The 22,397-nt window shown below is 32.7% G+C and overlaps 1 protein-coding gene across 2 annotated transcripts in view; it reads right to left on the bottom strand.

Annotated features, from left to right (window-relative positions):
* Positions 1–22,397, bottom strand: part of SLCO1A2 (solute carrier organic anion transporter family member 1A2) — a 45,424-nt gene that overhangs the window by 2,816 nt on the left and 20,211 nt on the right. For both annotated transcript variants that reach the window (XM_031938426.1, XM_003771160.4), the window contains exons 9-14: positions 17,587–17,751; positions 14,534–14,729; positions 10,138–10,303; positions 8,631–8,803; positions 3,676–3,740; positions 139–256 (exon numbers count right to left, since the gene is read on the bottom strand). In XM_031938426.1, the coding sequence (XP_031794286.1) occupies positions 139–256; positions 3,676–3,740; positions 8,631–8,803; positions 10,138–10,303; positions 14,534–14,729; positions 17,587–17,751 (883 nt within the window). The remainder of the gene's footprint in view (positions 1–138; positions 257–3,675; positions 3,741–8,630; positions 8,804–10,137; positions 10,304–14,533; positions 14,730–17,586; positions 17,752–22,397) is intronic.

Below are 22,397 nucleotides of genomic sequence, written 5' to 3'. Positions count from 1 at the left end.
ACACACACACACACACACACACACACACACAAAATGACTTTCAAGACACAATGAGGCATTAATGTAAGACTTTACTGATTATATATCTCAGTAGAGAGCCTTTCACTTAATGATCTAGTAAACAACAGTTATTATTACCTGAAGTTCGTGGAATCATAGATCCTGCAGGCTCCTGACTTCCCACACTGCAAAGTTCCCCAGTGCAAACATGTGTAATCTATTAAAACTCCAAAGTAAATGGGAGCTGGAATTCCAGCTTAGATAAAAAAAAAAAAAAAAAAAAAAAAGATTGATAAGATCAAATTCTGTCTTGTCATGTGGGTTGCCATATTTTTTCTTCCCTCCTCCCTTACTATATTAAATCCTCAATCGGAGGCAGTCAAACATATTGCCATCCATAATGCATTCCCACAGCACTCCTCACTATGCAGAATCAGATTAAAATGCAATCGTGAGATATCTTTAAAAATTACAAATAAAATAAAATATAGATAATTTGTGATTTTGTAAATCAACAGGGTGTTCACATTAATTTTTATGTATGATTTAGTGGCTTTTTTTGAGTTTGACACCACTGATAGAGTGGATAGAAACTCAAGTTCAGAACCAAGAAGATTTGAGTTTGTTTCTTTGTTTCTGGAAATATAGTGGCTATGTAACTTGGGGCAATTTAAAATTTAGTTTTAACCTCTTAGTGCTACTAAAGACAATTAGAATCAGATTGGTTTTGGTTTATGGCCTAGTCCTTAAGAAAGAATTCTAGCCAATAAATCCCAAGATATCTTGGAAAGGTTCAGAAGTGCAAAAGAGGAAAAAAATACTTTTTAGAACATCTGAAGGAGGCCAGAAACTCTGAAAATCTTCCCCTCCTAGATTCATTTATTCATTCATTTAGTTTTTTTTTTTTGATTAGTTGAAAGAGGAGATTATTTGCCTCAATTGCTATCTAGACTTAATCATTGAATAAGTGAAGCCTTAGTCAAACTGAGACCTGTTGGAAAGCTGGAAAGGACTGAAGTCTCCCATTTCATCCAGGGCCATCTCCAGTCATCTTGATCTCTATCTGGCCACTGGACCTAGATAGCTCTAGAAGGGGAAAGTGGGACAGATGACTTTGCTCCCTCACTTAAATCTAATTCACTTGCATGTCATGGCATCACCTCTCTTCATGGTCCTCTTTAAGAAGGAAGGACAAACAACAACAGCTCAAGCATACTAGATAGTGCCAACTTGAACTGGTGGAAGAAGTTGTCACACTGAGGAGTCTTCTGTTGCTATTATTTAGTCATTTTTCAGTCATGTCTGACTGTGATACATATGAGGTTATTTTGGCCAATTGCTAGAGTAGTTTGCTGTGTTTTCCCCAATGGATTAAGGCAAATAAGAAGTAAAATGACTTTCAGAGTCACACAGCTAGTGAGTATCTGAGACTAAATTTGAACTCAGATATTTCTGATTCCAGGCATAGCATTCTAACCACTGAACTACCTAGCTGCCTCATGGGGAATTCTCTATAACAGTGAAATTACAAATGTATTTCTTACCCCTATGTTGTAAAGTTAATATGGTATTAAAGGAAATATTTTGTTGCAAGAGAATAAGGAATCTCACATTGCTTTGGAGGTCTTAACCTGCTAAACCACTTGACAGTTATTTTCAAAGGAGAAAATTTTACTCCAGAGATGATGAGTGATCCACATAATGAACCATAATTTTCAGGATTTTTACGCAGTAATGATGTAGACACAGGACTTCTAAAACATTTACCACTCCTTTTTGCAAAGGAAATTTTGATATGACCTTGCATATATAAATACATAAAATAAGCATAGAAATCAAACATTTGCTGATAATAAATCATCATTTCATGATTTCCACATTTAGTTATGAGATTCCACATGGGGTCACAAACCACAGATTAAGAAGCTGGGATGTAGGGGATAGCGTGCCGGATCTGGAGTCAGGAAGAACTAAATTCATTTTCAGAAAAGTACTAGCTATCTGACTATGGACCAATCATTTCTCCTGTTTACCTCAGTTTCCTCAGTTATAAAATAGAGATAATAATATCATCTATCTAACAGGATTGTTGTGGGGGTCAAATGAAATAATATTTGTAAAGCACTTAGCACAGTGTCTGGCACATAGAAAATAATGTTTGTTTCCTTCTTTCCTTTTTACTATTTTATGATGTGTTTGCTCAATTTTATAAATATTTTTATAGAACTTTTTTGCTCCTCTTTTCAAAACTTTAATAGATGAGAAAAGGACTGGGATGGAGAAGGGAATTTTGTTTTTAAGAGAAATATATAAGCACAAATGATCACAGTACATACTGTTCATCAAACTCAAAGACTCCAGCTACTAGAACAATGACTCACTATTTGACAAAATATGTTAGAACAAATGGAGAGAACTCTGGAATACATTAGGCATACTTCACACCATACACCACAATAAATTCCAATGAGAATATTACAGACATAAAAGATGGTATGATAAAATAATTAGAACAGCAAGGAAGAAAATATCTTTCATATTCACATGTAGGGGAAGGTTTTTATGACAAAACATAAGAGAAATTAAAATGGTCCATGTTGATTTAAACAATTAAAATATTTTTGCACAAATAAAACCAATAAAGTTAAAAGGGAGTCAAGAAACTAGGAAAATATCTTTGTAGCATATTTCCCAGATAAAAAACTGATTCAAATTTATGACAACAAAAGCCATTCACTCATATATAAATGATCAAAAGACATGAAGAGATAGTTTGTGTGGGAAGAAATCTAAGATGTCAATGGTCACATGAAAAAAAGGATTAGAGAAATGCAAATTAAAGTAATTCTGAAACCTTATCTCACCTTCATTAGATTATAATGAATAGTTTTGGGGGAGAATGTTGTAGGGTGAGATAGAAAAGTAGAAAGTTATAGTTGTATAAAGGAATTTCAAAATTTTTATTCATAGAAGTGGAACACTTGACTGTCTCTGTGTATTGCTGAGGTAGAATGAAGAAGTAAGTCATAGTGACATTTTTTATAGCAGAAGCCTGGAAATAAATTATATAATCAAAAATTAGGGTAAGTAAAATGTTCAATATGAATGTAATTTTTGGGAAACAATGTAGAAAAATAAAATTATGAAAATATGAAGTTAAAGGAGGAACAAAAAAATGTTATATAAGAAGTGATATCAAACAAAAACAAAACACATGGTAAAGACAAAGGATGCTGATGCTACCTTGTTAAAGTTAATACACAGAATTTCTGTTATCCAAGAAAAAAACAACAGAAATCTTTATATATATATACATATATATGTATATATATACTTACTTGAAACCATTTTCAAAAAATATTGTTTACATGAATCAAGAGGTTAGAAATTTTATTTGGTTTTGCTTATACTATGAGTGTATTATTTGAATTTTTGTTTAATGTCTTCCTTGATCATTTTACCTTTCTCCTCTTTTTATACATTTTGGAATATGTATATATGTTGATAAAAGTTAAAATGCAATTATCAATTAAAAATAAAATAACATCAATATACAAAAGGGAAGTAGTTAATAGAGTTATACTCTGATAAAACTACACAATTTATATAACCACCATATTTTGTTTCATTTATATTTATATTATATTGAAGAAGGGACAGATAACTCATTTTTACCGAGTATTCTTGTACATAACATGTGTAGACCCACACCAAGAGCTTTCTCTTTGGGCTTGAGGCTCCTAGGGGGAAAAAGAAATAAATAAAGTCATCCTGCCATTAGAAAAAGGGATAGAAAAGACTTAAATCATTCATCTCTATTCATACAACTTTATATACTTGAGAAACCTGAAAGGATGATTAACATCAACCATCCTCTATTCAGGGAGTAGTTATACTGTTTAAGACTAGATTGCCATTTTTATTACTTTCATTCTCCTATTTACTCCTCTGTATTCTTTATAACTTATTAGCATTTTGTTATCCTAACATTTCTTTCACCAATCCCTTCTGCTGCCATCCTAGTATGGTTTTCTATTACCATTCCTGGAATATTGAACTGACCTCTCTATGTGTCTTCTTGTATTGAATTGACTCTTTTCTTCCTCTAACCTTAGATTGGTTCCACCATCACAACAATCTTACTTATGCATAGATATTGTCATGCTACTAGTCCAGTCAAAAATTTTTTAGTTTTTATTATCCCTTAAGAAAGTTAAAACTTCTCTGTCATTTAAGCTTCTCCATAATATAGGATCTCCTTTCTTTTTTCAACCTACTCTCAGATGACCTTCCTCTTTATAATCTGTGCCCCTCAAGTGGGACTATTATTTTTTAATCCACCAAACAAGACTCTTTATGTTCTGTATTGTCTTTTTATTTTTTACTTAAAGTTCTATTGGTTAACTTCCCTTCACACTCCCTTTCCACCACAGCTGTTTCCATATAGTTAACCATTTACAACTTCCCCAGCATCAAAAAGAAAGTTTAACAGAAACAATTACCAGCCACGGAATTTGATGGTCACATCCTCAAAAGAGGGAATGGAAGGGTCCTACCCTTCACTTATCTAGCTCGTTGTCTTTCCTCAAACTAATCTCTGGATCTGGAACATCCTAACTTCCTCCTCATCCTCCCACACCCTCTTTACTTGTTGAATGACTTTCCTTAACCTTTAAAATTTTATTATCTTTTATTTGTATGTTGCCAGATATCCTTGCCTCTTCATTCTATCCTCCTGGAGAGTCATTCCTTACGACAAAGGATTTTTTCTTTTTATAAAAAGAGGAAGAAGAAAAAAATAATTGATTAAAACTGAGCAATATATTGAAAAAATGTTATAATGATGATATCATTTTTGATGTATAAGAAATATTTAATAAATGCTTGATTGATTTTTACAATTCTTTTGTACTTATATGCATAGCACTTGATTTTATACTGCTCAAAAGCAATTATCATGTATTATTGTGTAATAATTGTCTGTGTTAATTTCTTATTCTTTAACTAGACTGAACTCTATGAAGGACTGTACTCTATGAACTCTCATTTATCTCTTTATTAAACCAGTGTCTAATATTGTGCTTTATGTACCGAAGGCATTAAAAAATGTTTGTTCAATTGAAATGGTTTGAAACTTGGCAAGTGAAGAATGATGCTAATCTTGTCACCTAACACCAAGTTTCCTGTGGGTTTGTTTCAAAGATCAAAATTGTGGATGTTCAGAATAACATAATTTTAGCAGCTTAACATCTAGGAGTGTTACAGAACATAGTTTTCCTAAAGTTCAACTTAACGAAAGGAAGAACATATGAAAGACCAATAAAAGGATACCCAAGAAGCTACCTGAATGGATTAACCAATATATTCTGATTTAAAAAGGTTATAATAAGCAGTTTATCTTATTTAGATAGCACATTGGACAAAGTGCTTTCCTTGAAACAACCTTATGAAAGAGTTATTGTAAGAACTATTTTTCTGTATTATTGTAACGAGAGAAATGGTTTGAATATTGCTTTAGTGATACAAAAGAAAGGTAACCAGCTCTACTCTGTGTTGTTGTTTATATAAAAAGTTACTATGGTAATCTGTAAGAACATAGGCTATTTGATAGAGTCATGGATTGAATATAATTACACTAATGTAAGAGATAAACTAGGGTTAAGTTTCCACAGAACAATTAAAATTCACTTTCTCAGAAACCACGACAATGAGAAATACTGATTTCTCTAACAATATTGGAGGTTGAATAAATGTTGACCCAAAGCATCACCTGAGTCTGGGAATAACTTCCAGGGATTCATGTTTGGAAAGGACTCTCATACTTTGTTATAGATGAGCAAACTGAGGTTTGAAGAAGTTAAATAACTTATCCAGAGTCATGCAGCTAGAATGTAGAGGAATCAGGGTTACAAATCCTCTGAGCCCAATTATCTTTCCACAGCACCTTCTCCTTTATCCTTTTCTCAATAATTCAGGCTCATTGAAGTCTTTAATTCTTGGAACAGGAAACAGTCTTTCATTTCACAATTGGTGTTGACTTAAAATGCAAAGATATCCCTAGAAAAGGTAACAATGCATTTATTTTCACACTAATGTATAAAGTATAAATTTGTTGCAGGTTTTTGTTTATTACAAATTAATTGAATACCTGCTATACACAGATCATCATGATGAGATGCACCTTGGAAAACTTAAAGATGGCTCTTTCATCTCTGAGTTTTATGAAAGTTGCATAGTCAATATACTGTGGGAGCTTATAATTTAGTCAGAGAAGTTATATGGTTTTCGATAGAGGCTAAATAGAGAGATAAGTGTAAACTGTAGGGAAATACTGAATGGGAATGGACAGCAAAGGAAGAGAAAAGAAAGAGAATCCAGAGGCACTCAATGCTAACTTTGATTACATTCCAATTTTGCCTATAACTAATCCTGCTGCAGTTCAACACAGATATTGAGAAATTAGAACTATGGCTATGAGAAGAAAGTAAAAAGCCAATTATTATTGGAGATGTGTCTGTTTTACAGCTTTGTATTTATTAATTTATTATTAGTAGTATTAGGCTTAATAAGATACCTCAGCCAGTACACTGATATATGTTAGTGACTCCCAAAAGGGTCCATGACACAAAAAAGTGAAGAATCTCTGCTTCACAAGAATTATCTCTATGACTTGCTGATGCATTACTTAATTTAAGGCCTTTACATTCTCCAATTAACTAATTATGCTCTAAGAATCTATCTCTTTGATTAAACAACTAGCTATGTATGGGTAAGCTCCAGAAGAAAAATGACTCTCCATGAACAAAAATGTCTTTTTTACTTTCTTAGATCCATTTGGCAAATATTAATTCTTCTCTTCACAAAGAATTGGCTGGTCCCAGAAAGATGAATAGGCCATGAAATTCATAAAATAATTACTAATTAAGGCAGTCAGTACTGTTATAATGAGAAATTAAACCAATATATCATCATTTTGCAAAGGGATTCCAGATGTCTTCTTACATGGCCTTATGCAACTTTTGGTGCCCATATATCTGTATCTCATCTATCTTTAAGCCCTGATTTCTTAAAGGCAAGAACTACATGGACACAGTGGGTGGTTGTAGGAACTTGAGATTAGAGGAATAAGGATGAATTTAGTTCTTTGTTTACAGTATTGAAGGTGAAAGAGCATTACTTTTGGATACTGAAGATCATGGTTCAAAGTTTTGCTCTGTTATTTATTAACAATGTAACTTGGACAATTCATTTTGTAACAACCTCAGTTTTCTTAACTGTAAAATGAGGGAAATGGACTTTAGTAGATGGACTTTAAGATCCCTTTTGACTTTCATATTCTATTACCCTAAGATATATGATCCTAGGCAGAAATAAAATACAACTTTTAAAATTACATTTATATACTGTTCTGATAAATCTCCTTATGATAAATTAAAGAAGTAACAGAAAACAGACCTGGCAAGCATGACTGCCAAAGACTCAGAGGTATATACTGCTTTTCCCCTTTCATGGCCTAAAACTTGATTAAGTAACCAAAACTAGATTAATTATTGTGAAAAATATCAAAGTAAACTCTGCCAACATTGTTGAATGAAAAGATATAACACATATTTTGGCCACTATAGACTACATAATAAACAAATGCAACGTTGCAATTTCCTCTGCAACTAAATTCAGTTTCAAGTAAATGAGATAGACATTTAAACAAATAAACCAACCAACAAACAAAGCCCAACTTGGACACTTTTTCAGAGGCCTAGTTCCATAACAGCTTTCATCAACTTCCTCGGGGCAGGGACCGAAGAGAATATATAATTTAGCAGACAAGCAGTAGATGACAGAAGTCCCAAATTACTTCAGTCTCAGATGTCCTCAGATTTGGTTTGTTGTCAGGTGGATGGGTCATTTGACTTTATTTTTAACCAATGAAGTTTTCAACCCTCTTACCTACTTTAATACAATAGCATGGAGAAGAAAGATTTCCCAGTCTCCTTTTAAGTGGTTTACTATACATTTCCAAGCTGTTTATTTCTATTAACTTTATCATCATCCAGCCACTGGGAAATTGGTACTGTGAAGCCTGGGGAGAGCCAGTATCTATTTAAGACTTAAATTTGGGAAAAATATAAAAAAGCTGTTAAGAGGTACTTTTTATATAGCAGATATGATCAGGTTTGTTTAATTATCACTGGATAATGGCATCATGCTTTGTTTTTTGTTTGTGTTGTAAATTTTTTTCACTTTCCCAAACTTTGGCACATCTATAAATATAGTCTATGCAACTAATTACTGCTGAGCAAATGTATGCTTCACTTATTTGCTCTTAAAAGCAAGGGAAAGAAATGGTAAAATGTGAGTCAAATAAAATAACCAATAGTTCTTAAAATTATTTCTAAAACCGAATAACACATGAATTTTTTTTTGAGTTTTGTAGTCAACAAGTCAACCAGAAATACTTAGAAGATGGGTTATAATAGAACTCAATAGAATATTAATCACTATAGGATACACAAAAGAAATAGAAGAATCTTACCTTCAGTGAACACTCATATAATTATACAAAAGAATAGGGAACCTAGCCAACCAAAGTGATAATCTTCATTCAGTGTTAAAGAGGAAAATCTTTATACCTTAGAAAGACCATGTATCCAGGTATTGCAGCTAAAGAATAAATGAAACTACTGATTGCTGACAATATTAGAAAGTACTGAAGCATCAGAGAACAGGCTGGTCTACTACTGCAAAGTCCAAGAAAGGCTGAAGCATTTTTTGAAGATTTGATGCAACTGCAGTTTTGGAAGCCCTGTTTAAAAAAAGATCAAAGAAATAATTTAATTAGTATTTTATTTACATTTTATTATATAAGAAAAAACCTCATTAGTCCATTACAAGAAAAAAAAAACATATAGTCTTCAACTGAAAAAATCAGAGATTTTTCACTAAATCTGCTAGATCAAGTTGACTGCTATTGATTTCCAATAGTTAAAGGATCATTTTCCTAAGGCTTGCCTTTCTCAGGCTTTAGGAATAAAGTAAAACAAATTATTATTTTTACAGGACATTCTATAGACATGTTCAGAATATACTTTTCCTGCCTCAACTATTTTCAAATAAAAATTTGAGATATATATATATATATATATATATATATATATATACATATATATACACGCAAAATGTATGTACATATATATTACATGATATATATATGAGTGTGTATATATATCTATACCTATATTATATATCTATATTTATATTCCACAACAGGATATGATCCTGAACAGAAGCAGAAATGATTTAAAATGATACAAAGTATTTTAGAATGTTATTAAATTATTTAATAAAAATCATATTTCTTTCCCTTAGAGTACTTAAATAAATATATGTGTATATGTACATATATAATTTATATCTATATCTACATCTGTCTACTTGTATTTGAAAAAGCAAGTATTTGTGAAGTCTTCACTCAAAATAGTTGTTTTTTTCCTTTTACCTCATACAATATACTTCCATTTTGAAAGTATAATTAATTTTTAAATATGTTTCCCAGTATGACTACCACTTATACTAGGATAGATTCAATTTTTTTTTATCTGAACATAGATTCCGAGTCTATATTTAGAAATACACAGTCACAACATTGATTATGAAAACAAAAAAAGTCAAGCAATTATTACATTGACTTCACAATAGGTCTCAATTAATTTGTCAAAAGGGGAATAGATAAAAAGAACTTATCTGTATAATTACATTTCTATACCCTTACTTTTATTAAATTATTTAAATATTTAAGTTTTCATTATTTAGGGGTGGCATTTTTGGTGGGAAGAGAGGAAGCTAGTTATCTAGATAATTATCTAAATGCTACATTTTGTTTTACTAGGACTTGTTTGGTTTGAGCTGATATAGAATTGTTTTGTTACTGGGCTAATAAATCTAGGAGGCAGAAAAGGAAATCATGTATATCGATATTGACTATTTCCCCTGGAAATATATATATAAAGTATCTATTTAAATTTTAAGGAAAAGTTTAAGGAAATTGCAACTTGTGACACCAAAATGATATCTAGGTTGTTTTCAGCTATAAAGATGAAATCAAGTTCACAACTTCCATAAAGAATTTCTAGGTATTACCATATTCACTCCTGTTCCAAAGTATGTCTCACATCCAGCAAGACAAGCTGACATATATGACAAATTATTATCTCCACACACAGGGTCCCATATTTTATCTTGGCAATTGCAGTCAATATTGCAGTCAGTCAGTACATTTCTTTCCATATACTCATTCTGTTGTGTCCTGTAAATGATTAAAAATGATACAAAGTATATTAGAATTATAAAAATATAATAAATGTCATACTTCTTTCCCTTCCTTTTCCCTTCCTTTTAAATTCTCAAAGAAAGTATTAATGTTAGATCATCTATCACACAGATGATAATAGCATCTCATAGTATATACATATATATATATGTGTGTGTGTGTGTGTGTGTATTTATATACACAATCCGATAAGCATATCATTATTATTAGTTTTACAAATGAGAAATGTAGATGCAAAATGGCTAAGTGACTAACATTGTAACATAGATTATTTAAAGATAATACTTAGAGCTGTTTTCTAATTCATTGGCATTGTTTTGACTATATAATACTGTGACACCTAAAAAATATTAATGTGTTAACAGTAAAAGTACCATTGACTATTTCCAGTGTTTCCACTCACTCCAAGGTTAGGAACCAGATATAAGATGAAAGAGTCAGAAAGTGGGAAGTACTATAGTCTTGAAAATGGAATTGAGATCACAGGAAACGTCAGAGTTGGGAAAATATATAATGGACATATGAAAGCTACATGACTCTTTAAATATTAATGTATATGTTTATGTCATTGACAGATCAATGAACACAAGAGTGTTTAATCTGGAAAAGAACTTAGTGATCATAGAATCAAAGTATAATAGGATTCAGAGCTATAAAAAAAAACCTTACTTATATTTTATACCCAAATTTCTCATTTTAGAGAAACAAAAACAGAGATATAGGTTATATTAATTTATTTTCCTATTCATACAGCTAATAAGTGGCAGAGCTTAAACTAGAATCCAGATTTTTCTGCGTCTGGCTAAATTCAATATCTTTCATTTATAATATGTTGCTTCTTTCAAATCAACATTGATTTGGAGTCCACTCACCACTGTGTTGTGTTGTGGGTAGGGGGACTGAATAGAATTATAATTTTATTTAATTTATATCTGTGTAAACCCAAATGGATTCATATGAACATGTCATAATAAAGCATTCTGATGCATCAAGAAATCTGTGATCTAAACAATGTATATGTTCCCTCCAGTATCAGTGTGCTGATAATAAATTCACATGGAGTCCACTCAGTATTCTGGGGATCTTCCTCAAATTTTCTTGATATAATGCTGATACTAATGAAATATGTAGACAATTTTATAGTTATTACTAGATCTTATCATGTTGTCAATCCATTTTCTTAATTTTTTTGATCATTTTTTTGATGATTTTTTAAATAATATTCCTCTCACATATAATTTTCTATATAATTTTCCCTTTCCCTCAGAATATCTATAAATACATAAATTCTCTGGTAGTCATTCCATCAAGGCATATAATACTTGTATAGATATAATTATATAGTACTCTTTAAAGAAATACTAAACATAATTAAAGAGATACCAATTGTTTATGACTAAGCCATGTTCATATAGTAAAAACAATAGTATTCTGATTATTTGGCATCAAATATTCTAGAGATGTTATCCATGTGGTTATATGCTCCTCCCTGGAATACAGTTCCATGAAGTTCCATGAAGGACAGCTCTGTGGTACTTCATGCTGTGTATACTTGGAGGAAGATGGGACTTGTGATTGATAAATCTTTGAATTGTATGTCCCTAGTGAAGTAATTTTTTTTTTCCTTGGTAGAAATCCTTCCAAGATTTTTATCTTGATCCCATCACAGGAGATCATAAGACACTGTGCCACAGTGGGCACAAATGCTTATTATACCCAAACTATGATGAACATGGAAAGACAGGGTCCCTCTTGGGAAGGAACTTCTAGAGAAATTTGTTGATGTTTTCAGTGTGGACAAGTTGGACATTTGAGAGTTCAATGTAGATATGGAGATAGAATGAGAAGACAGGGTGAGAGAAAACCCAAAACTCCATGTCCAAAATGCAATCAAGGCTTTTACTGGGCCTCTGAATGTAGATTGACCCAGAGAAGTAAGAGGCAGGGCTCAGCTCCTAAGTATCAATCAAAGGACAGGTGGGGCATGATAGCAGCTGAGGTTACACCTAGAGAATCTTTAGAAATTCAGGACTCTGATGTCATCAACCAACAGAAAAGCAATCAGGATTACAGTTGGGGAGAATACAGACCTTTTTACCAAACAGGGCAGTGTTCAATGCAAACGGCTCCAATATAATTACCAGATGATAAAGAGAAAGATCTCAAAACAAAGGAGAAGATTCAAGAAATATCTGATACTGAAAGATCATGGCTGATAATGAGACAATAAAATAACTTTAAAATCTATTATTGTATTCTTGGTACATTAATGGACAATGGGTTTCTTTGGGACTATTGCTAGGACTTATGGACATGTACAAATTCTCATGTTGATTCATGTTATTTGTTACATTGCTACTAGACTGTGTTATATTGATGGACAATGGGTTCCTTTTGGACTATTTTTGGGACTTATAGACATGTATAATGTTGTATATGAAAAATTGTTTACCTCAAAGTAAGCCAGGAATCATTGGATTCCTGGCACATGAACTAATGGACAATGTGTAAATGTGTAAATTCTCACGTTAATTCATGTTGTTTGTTACATTACTACTTGTCTGTGTTATATTACTATGTGCTTATGTAACTGTGTGTAATGCCTATAATGATGGATTTATATACACCTTATTTCAAGTGAGCCCCTTTAGAAACCTCCTAATCTGATTTGATTTTCTATTTCCTTTGGTATTTTCATCTCCCTTCCTGAGATGTTCTAAATCAAAAGAAAAGGGGAGATGTTGGAATCTTTACAAAGTGTTAAGACATTGGAGTTGATTTGATCTTAGAAAGAGTGATTTTGGGCCAGAACTTGAACTAGGTACTAAGTGGAACTGATTGAACAATGCTTGTGTTCACACCTTTAGAGAGCTCATAAGTATCTAAGTATTCAATGGAGTTCACACCTTTGGGAGAGTTCAGGGCTAGTATGAGATCTGAATTCACACCTCCTTTAGAACCAGAGAGCACTCTGGGAGATAACCCAGAATCCCTCTCCCTCCAGAAGGCGGAGTTAACCTTTGGTAGATCACATAAATAGAGGGAGCTCTTGGAGCTTGGAACAGACTGGAGATTGAGAAGCCATGAGTCAGAACTGACTGGAGGTAAAGAGAGATTCATTGCATCTTCCAACTTGGTGCTGGCTGGAGGCTGAAGAAAGCAGAGGTAGAAGCCAAGGACAAAGCTGCAAGATCTCTTGGAGCCAGGCAGAGAGATAGGCCTCAACTAACCAGGCTAATTTGGAAGGAGAAATAAACGTTTGCACTTTTACCAGCTGGCTGTGATTTTGGAATAATTATTAAGCTCAACTGAGACTAAGGCTGCCTCCAAGAAAACCTCTACATCTTCACTATCTACATTAATTTGTAAACTTCTTCAATTTTTATTTACTTTTTTGTTTGGATAAACATTTTGTGTAGTGTTTGAAATTGTCTAATGTGTGACTATTGTTTAGTGGGAGAGAAATAAACTGGCTGAGAGTGAGTCATTACCTACTTTTTATAGTGACTAGGGCATATGATTTTTATTTTTTACCTCCCCCACACAAAGAGGATTGTCTTTCTAGCCTACAAATATCTGATGTGCAGTAGAAGATATGGATCTAGTTTAATACCTCTCTTGGAAATCATAGAGCAAAGGATTGATTGTTCAGCCAAAGTTGTCCTGAATTCTGGTTGCATGTGTGTGTTTGTGTTCTTTATAGCCTATCTTGTAAACTTTTAATCACCAATACCAACAGTAGGAGCCAAAGAATAATTGATTTAAAAATGATGATTCTGAAATTATATAATTATGGAACTGTAAAATAATTGATATTTAATTTAACCCTTTTATTTATACAGATTACTGAAGTGAAATGCTCTAGGTTACACCATTAATTAGTTGTGGGACTATTACCAAAAACCCATATTTTCTGATTCATAGTTACTCCAAATTTTGGGATGCAGTCAGATACCCAAAGAGAAGAAAATATATTTTCTCTTTGTCCTGGATTCCAACTTCTTTCCTACTTCATTTAGTGATGATCACCCAGACCTAATTGGTCAAACCATAGTTTGGTTTGGAAGTAGTGATTGAAAATGAGGTAAACAAAGACCTGGGGTAAAAGTCAGTAATCCAATAAAATTTTTACTTATAGAAGGAAATCATGTCCCAAACCTGAATTGGTATTTTAGAAAGAAAAATGTCGAATTGAAGTGAACATACCCTTCATATGACACAGTTAGGCCAGCAACTGGAGAATTATCACATATTATTGAAAAACATGACATGTTCAAAAAGTAGTCCAATAAAGACAAACCAAATGCTATATAAGCAGCTTGTTTCATGTTAATCTTGAATTTCTTCATAATGAAACCACCAGCTAAATATCCAAAGCATACTGGAGGCAAGTTGTAAATGCCTATAAAAAACAAGTAATGTTTAAATTTACAAACAGTATTGCAGAAAAAAAGCACATTTATAACCTTGTAATTAGTAAACCTCAGAACTTATTGCTGTTCTGCTTGTTCCAGGTAATTAATATTTTAGGGTTAGCAAAATAAAGGACAGTTGATCTTTTTTATTTCATCACTTATGTACTTATTCCAGAGAGATATGGCTTTAAAAATATAATTAAAATGATTTTTAAAAATATCTTTTTTTTTTGTAAATTTGGGAGAATTATATAATAATGTTAAGTTATAAGAATCTTATGAAGCAGGAGTCCAGTACAAATTACTTGTGTTCCTTCATTCCCACCCCTGATAGCTTCTAAGAAAATGTTGAGTAGAGTAGGTGTCTAATAAATATTTCCTGATTGGTTTTCTTAAAGTGGTTCAAAATTTTAAAGTATTGTCATTAATTCCAAGTAACTCCAATGTGGAAAACAGAAGAGGGAACATTGAAACAAGTCCAAAATTACTGACTGTATTATACATCCTATTTTTCACCCACTTAGGTGAATTTGGATTTGAAGGATTTGCATATAATTTTCAGAGATAGGTAACTAACTGATCTTAGTTACACTAAAGTTTGCCTCTGGGAAGCAAAAGTTAGAAGAGCATTCCTTGAGTCTCAACTATCATGAATTTGTAGAAAGAGTAAGACAAGTGTAAGAACTGGTCATAAATAACAGGTCTGGAATCTTTAAAGTTCAGGGGACTAAGGAATTCTAAGGAAGGAAATAGTGAAATAAATAGACAATCATGGGATTAAGGCTGGATTTGGGAGCAAACGGAGCCAGAGTAGAAGAGATTGACTGAGAAAATAGGAATGGGTCAAGTTATTGAATGTTATAAAGACAAAAAAGTCTAGTAATTCTAGTGAACTATAGAAATATCTATCTAAAGGTAAATATCAGATGTATAAACTTCCATGTCTTTAAAAATATCTCAAAGATAGCAAGTTCAAAATTGAACTCATTTTCTTTCCCCTTAAAGCTCTTCTTTATGACTTCTCTTTTTGTCTCTTAGTGTCATCATTTGTTCAATCTCCATTGTTTGAAACCTTGTAATTTTGCATCTTCCCTCTCCATTTTTAACCAATTACCAAGTCCTATCAACTCCATTTTTACAGCATCTTTCATAATCAGCCATTCCCTTCTCTCTATTCTTACTGCTATAATCTTAATGCAGGTCCTCATTGTCACTTATTTGAGGTACTTCAAAAACTTTATAATAGATCTCCTCCTCTAAGCTTACTTTCCCCCCTCTCTCTGTCCCTTATCTGAGTAATCTTTGTATATATCTGACTCTTATGCTTTTAGAATTTCTAGAGATTTTCTATTATTAAATAACATTCATACTCCTTTGCTTGGAATTGTAAACTTTTCACAATTCACTGACCTCATTTCCTTACATTTTTACTTTATAATAAATACACTTTTCAATGCACATTCTGTTCTATTAAAGCTAATAAACTTTTCTTCATTAATAATGCATCCCATCTTTTTGTTTATATGCTTTTATTCATGATATTTTCATCCCTCTCTTCGTCTGTTGAATTCCTAACCTTTAAAACTTTAGAGCTCAAACAAATGCCATATTCTCCATTAAACCTTCTTTGATTTATCATTTAGTAATGATATTTCCCCCAAGATCCTTAACAAGATTTTGTTTGAACCTTTCTAATATGGTGATTACCAATTAATTTCTACAAGCTAAGTTTTTGATTTATCCCACTTCTAGAGCATAAACTTCATGAAGGCAAGGAAAAAGCCTTGTTTATACTTTGTAGCCTTTTCACCAAGTGCTCTGTAGGTAATAACACTTAAAATTTTTAAAATTTGTTTTTCTGAGTAAACAAATGAAGAGCGTGAACCAGTAAGAGAGAAATGAGGTAAAGAGGGGCTAATTTAAATCAGGAGAGGTTTTTATGATTTCAGACATAAAGGTTACAACCTCAAAACAAAGGGTGAACCTGCAAATGAACTAGGAAAGATTGAGCAATTTGAAGAGTCTTTATTTGGGAATGAACATTTGAAAGTGCTTTTTAAAAATTAGTAATTCATTTTTAGTTTAGGCAAAGAAGTAATATTCCAAAAGGCACTGCGGAATAGTAGAACGACAATTAGACCTGGAGAAATTTCTCTTCAGGCACTATCTGTATGACCTTGAACAATTAAATTAACCTCTTTGAACTTTGATCTCCAACTGTAAAATGAAAAGGATATGCCAGATGACCCCTAAGGTTCTTACATATTTTAAAATTTGTGGTTGTTGAAATCAGACAAGCAGTATAGAGGATGAATAGGAGGATAGAGGGAAGATCTATGTACATTTGTACACAAATACAAGTGTCTCATACATCTAAGTATTATTTTCAGCTAAAGCCAGTGAGCTCTATCAGAGAATTTTCCTTTAAGTCGAAGCTTAAAACCACTCCAAGACTTTTGGGACATCCTGTATTTTTTAGAGTCCTGATTGGTTCTTACTACATTCATTGCTACAGTTATGTCATGCATTTTCAGAAGAGTCAATTAGGTTACAAAGGTAAGAATAAAATATATTTTCATCCCAATAGGTTGATAACTCTTTCTAAGAAAGAGGTCCCTAGGAGAGATGAAATAGAAATCCTATGTTTCCTAGGATGTAGCTTTTGAAGACTTTTATTCCTCTTAATTGCTAATTCACTTACCCGGTGAAGGTGAAATATGGTGTACCAGAGATGAAAATAGCCCATGAGTCTTCTATCTAGGGGCTTTCCTTGGCCACATTTTTAATATTACACAATAATTTATAGTAAAAATCAGCTTATATTGTAGATAGAACTTGACATACCCATTAGGAAGATTGCCTCTGAGACAGATATGCCATATTGCTGTTCCATATACTTAGCCAGGAAAGAGAACACAATGACAAAAGCATTGAACTGCAATATACTCGTGACCAAGAATAATACATAAATTCGATTGCAAAAAAGACTTTTCATTAGTGGGAAGAAATCTGAAATGAAAAAAAAATCACAACAGTTTGTGGACTATTTACTTCCTTCATTGTATGATTAAGTAGCATATATAAGCACAAGGAAATTTAAATCTGACTATTATTTGTGTGTGTGTGTGTGTGTGTGTGTGTGTGTCTATGTCTATGTCTGTGTCTCTGTGTGTACGTGACTATTCACATGCATTCTGATCAATATTTCTTTCCTCCTCTCTTGAAATCTACTATTTATGGGACAGATATTTTGTCAGGTATTAGTAAAAAGGCAAAAACTCAGTAGGCTTGCAAGTGGTAGTATTATTACAAAATATTGCAAATATTCCTGTGTTTTAGAAATATTACAATTTTATTGCTGTTTTAGCCAAATCCTCAGAGGAATTTAAAAGAGATTAATACACTAATATTGATATTTGACCATACCTTTTAATTCTATTAATTTGTTCTTAACATAATGTTAAGTAAAACAAAATTACAAAGATCACTTATATTCTTATGAAAATGAGTTTGATTCACTGTCAATTTTGAACCCTCTTCTTCTCTACCACCCCCAACCAAAAAAAGAAGGAAGAAGCATGATTATTATGTAAAGGGAATATTATCTTGGTCAGGAAGTTTACAGGAAGGGGAAAATACAATTATTTCAGAAACATCTATTACTTTTCCATATATTACTTTCATCTTGCTGTATTTAATGGTGACATATTCAGCTTTAGAGCCATTGCTGCAAACTTCATTTCACTCTTGCCATGGTGTCTATTGGGTTTTGACATGTTAGTGAATTTTTTACTTAACACAGATTTGGTTTTCTATCTTAGAATGTCACTTCCACCATACTCTTTTCTTTAGGATTCTTTCCTCATGACTTGTCTCATAAATAACTCCTATTTGAGGAAGGATATTATAAAGCTACTTATTACCCAGATAAAAGCATGCTGGACAATGATAGGCTTTGAATTAAGGATTGTAGATTGAAAGATAGAAGGGATCTTTGAAGATAATACTATTTTACTCTCTCATTTTGCAGTTTGGGAAACTGTGATTGAGAGAGGTGAAATTATTTGTCCCAAGTCACAGAGGTAGAAAATGAATAGCATTATAAGAACTGAATCTACGTTCTTTTCCACACCTGGTATTCTTTCCAGTCTTACACTATGCTCAAAATGTCTTATGAGGAGCCAATTGAAGGTACTGGGTGGGTGTTTATCCTGGAAAAAACTGTCTTTAATATTTGAACTGGGTGGAAACTGGGTGGAAAATGAATGAAACTAGTTCTTTTAGGCTCTAGAGAAAGCAATGGGTGAAAATTGCAGAGACAAATTCAGGTTATATATGCTATTTTAAGGAGGCTATTACTAAGCAACCAGGACTAGGGAAGAGATAATTTCGCTGTTCTCTGCCCTGATCAGGCCCTTTTTCCTGGGCAACTTATAACTTGTAGGTGGTCAAAGCATTTAAATGATAGATTAGCTATCAGTACTTTTAGGACCCTTTCTGTGTCAAAGATCAACTTGGCTATTTTCCCATTACTTTTAGCTTGATAGAAGTTTCCTGAAGTAGATTGAATAAAAGTAGATATCCATCTATGGATTGTTGATTGTTACCCTTTTCAGTGTTGCAGTGAGCTTCAAATTTTATTCACTCCAATTTACTTTTATATGGGCAATAATCCAGGAAAATCTAAACTCATTTGATAGGAATTTTACCTCCTGACCTGGTAAACTAATTGAGCTATGAATCTGAAGAAGACATAGGAGCTACATAGAACGTGCAAACTCCAGAAGGGATAATATTCAGTCTCATAGAAATTCTGATTTATTAGAGAGATTGAAGTATGGTTGATATAATTGAATCATAAAAGCATAAAAGTCTTCTATCTTTGACAGGGGAATTATTTGGAAACAAATCACCATCTTGTGACTATTTACTATCTCATTCCTATGAATTCTGTTTCTTACTTTCCTCCACTTACTAGATTTTTTAAAATGAGACCCGAAGTTTCTTTGGCATAGGAAATTTAGTCTATCGGTGTGACATGACATCTATTCTGAAATAGTTATAATATTATAATATAGTTATGTATAAAAGATAGTTTCCTGGGGGCACTGAGGGGTTAAGGGGTTTGCCCAGGGGTACAGTCATTATATTTCCAAGGAGGGACTTGAACCCAGATTTTCCTGACTTCAAGATGGACTCTCAATATTGCCTGAGTTTTTGTTACTCAAAGCTCAGACTTTTTTTCCTTCCTTTTAGGAAAGTGGCTCTTTTCCTAGAGACATTTTTCTTCCACGCTCTGTTGATTATTTTAGAGAAGCAGCAATCATTATCTCTCTTCCCACTCTGGGAGCAAAGAATTCAAGGGGAGCAAAGTTGATGTACATACAGTAATTAGATTGATGAACAGCGAAGTTCATAATTTTGGGATCAAAGAATTTGTTCCAGACAAACTAATTTATATTTGGGCACCTGGCTAAAATAACAGAGTAGGACTTTATAGTATTACAGTGAGTTTGGTCATAATGTATTAATGGTATAATTTTGTAAGGAGAAGGCAATCTAGAACACACTGAAACAGAAGAACACACTGACTACTGAGTATACTCTCTACTATTCTATAATTGAGTAATTTTACACATATCACAGAACCTTTCTGGACCCTGGTTTTGTCATCTGTAAAATAAGTGTCTACATGACTAAGCTGCTTTATCTCATATTTTCACCTGTAAAATGAGACAATTGGGTTAAATGAATGTTGGAAGTCCCTTCCAGCTCTATATCCTGACTCTGGGGCAACTTTTTTTTTTTTTTTTTTTTTTTGAGGTATAGGCTTATTGCATGCCTATTAACAAGAATTTTGCAGGCCAATAAGCCAGCATAGATCAAAGGGCAATAAATCAGATTTTATTTAATTGCCTTAGTTAACAACTAACATAAGGCAAGCTTAAGCGGAATTATGAAATAGTTGGAGATAATCTTTGGATAGAAGGGAAGTAAGAAGAATTTATTAAATGCCTATTATGTGTCATACATTATACTAAATGCTTAACATATATTGCCTCATTTGATTTTCACAATAATCCTGTGGAAGTAGGTGCTGTAATTATTATTTTGTTGTTGAGAAAATTGAGGCAGAGTTTAAGTAATTTGCCTAGGTTCTCTGTCTGTGTCTCTCTGTCTCTGCTTGTCATAAACACACATTCTCTCTCTCTCTCTCTCTCTCTCTCTCTCTCTCTCTCTCTCATTTTCACACACACACACACACACACACACACACACACACACAGACACACACATAAATAGCCTCAAACTCATGAGAATTTCTTAGGCCTTTTCAGTCCAGCACAGACATGAGCAGAAATCATCTTATCTTTCTCTAATTAATGGTCACATAGTCTTTGCTTATAGGGGATTAATGTGCTACCTTCCAAAGCAACTCATTCCTTTTAATTGTTAGGGTTTTCTTATTTTGTCAAGAACAAATGTGCAGTTTTTTAATCTCTGTCAAGTGTTCAAAATTCTTCTTTTGAGGGCTAAGTACAAAACTATGATCCCTCTTCCATGAGAGAATCCCTCAAATATTTAAAGATAGCCAAGTATAATGTAGGCCTGTTTCTCCATATTAATCATCTTCAGTTCTTTCTGCTTGTTTTCATGGAACAAAAATCTCTACTTCTTACCCTACCATATTCTGTACCATTGATATTTTGCCAATGTCCTTCCTTAAATGGAGGATATTTTAACTCTCAGAGACACCAATGAGAGGGCAAGTCTGAGGTCTAGGTGGTTTCTGTAGTACTATCCTTTTACCAGTAGGTACTTAATAGATTTATTATCAATATTTTCTAATTGAATAAATGGCCCCACACAACAAAAATGAAAAGAGCAAGAAAACTATTATACCCTGTTGTGACTCTTCCCTCCTCCCCTCCCTTCTATTCTCTCTTAACTACTATGGATGATGCCAGAACTTTATTCTTGTTTGATGTTAAAATGCACCTTCAGCAAAGGTTGTAAGTAGATGACATTAGCATAATTAACACGAAGGTCGGATTTCTTTAGTCAAGTCTTTGAATACTTAATGTGCACCTACTGTGTGATCAGAATGTTTTCCTTTATTGTTTGTACTTTGCACAGAACAAATATGAGTTAGTTAAGTGCCTTTGAAAACTGAATAACTGTTTCCAACCATAAACATTCTTCTTAATGTTCTGGTTTATTATTAGAATGTAATTTATTATTTTTAGCCAATAGTCTGAAAGGCAGCATGGTAGGGTAGATAAAGATCAACCTTAAAATCAAGAAGACTCATTCAAATCTTGCAGCTAACATGATTTAGACAACTTTCTTAATGCTATAAGTTAAACTACAGGCATCTTCATCTGTGGTGAGATTTTCCATACCAGTAATTATGATGAAATCACAAATTTGGTTAAAAAAATAATAATTCAATAAAACTTGGAATCTCTATTACTCAATATATTTGTAGAGTGAAGAACTGAGACATTGTAAGAACCTAATTTGCTCCTGTGGCACCAAATAAAGATTAAATAATGATGAGAATTATAATTCCTTGAAAATTGGTAATTTGTATATGGGATATTGACCAGGATATATCTTTAAAATGCACATTTCATTTTCCAATCATGATAATT

This window comes from Sarcophilus harrisii, chromosome 5 (genome assembly GCF_902635505.1).
Source record: "Sarcophilus harrisii chromosome 5, mSarHar1.11, whole genome shotgun sequence".
Lineage (NCBI taxonomy): Eukaryota > Metazoa > Chordata > Mammalia > Dasyuromorphia > Dasyuridae > Sarcophilus > Sarcophilus harrisii.
Note: the sequence above shows the minus strand (reverse complement) of the source record. Positions and strands in the feature narration are given on the sequence as shown.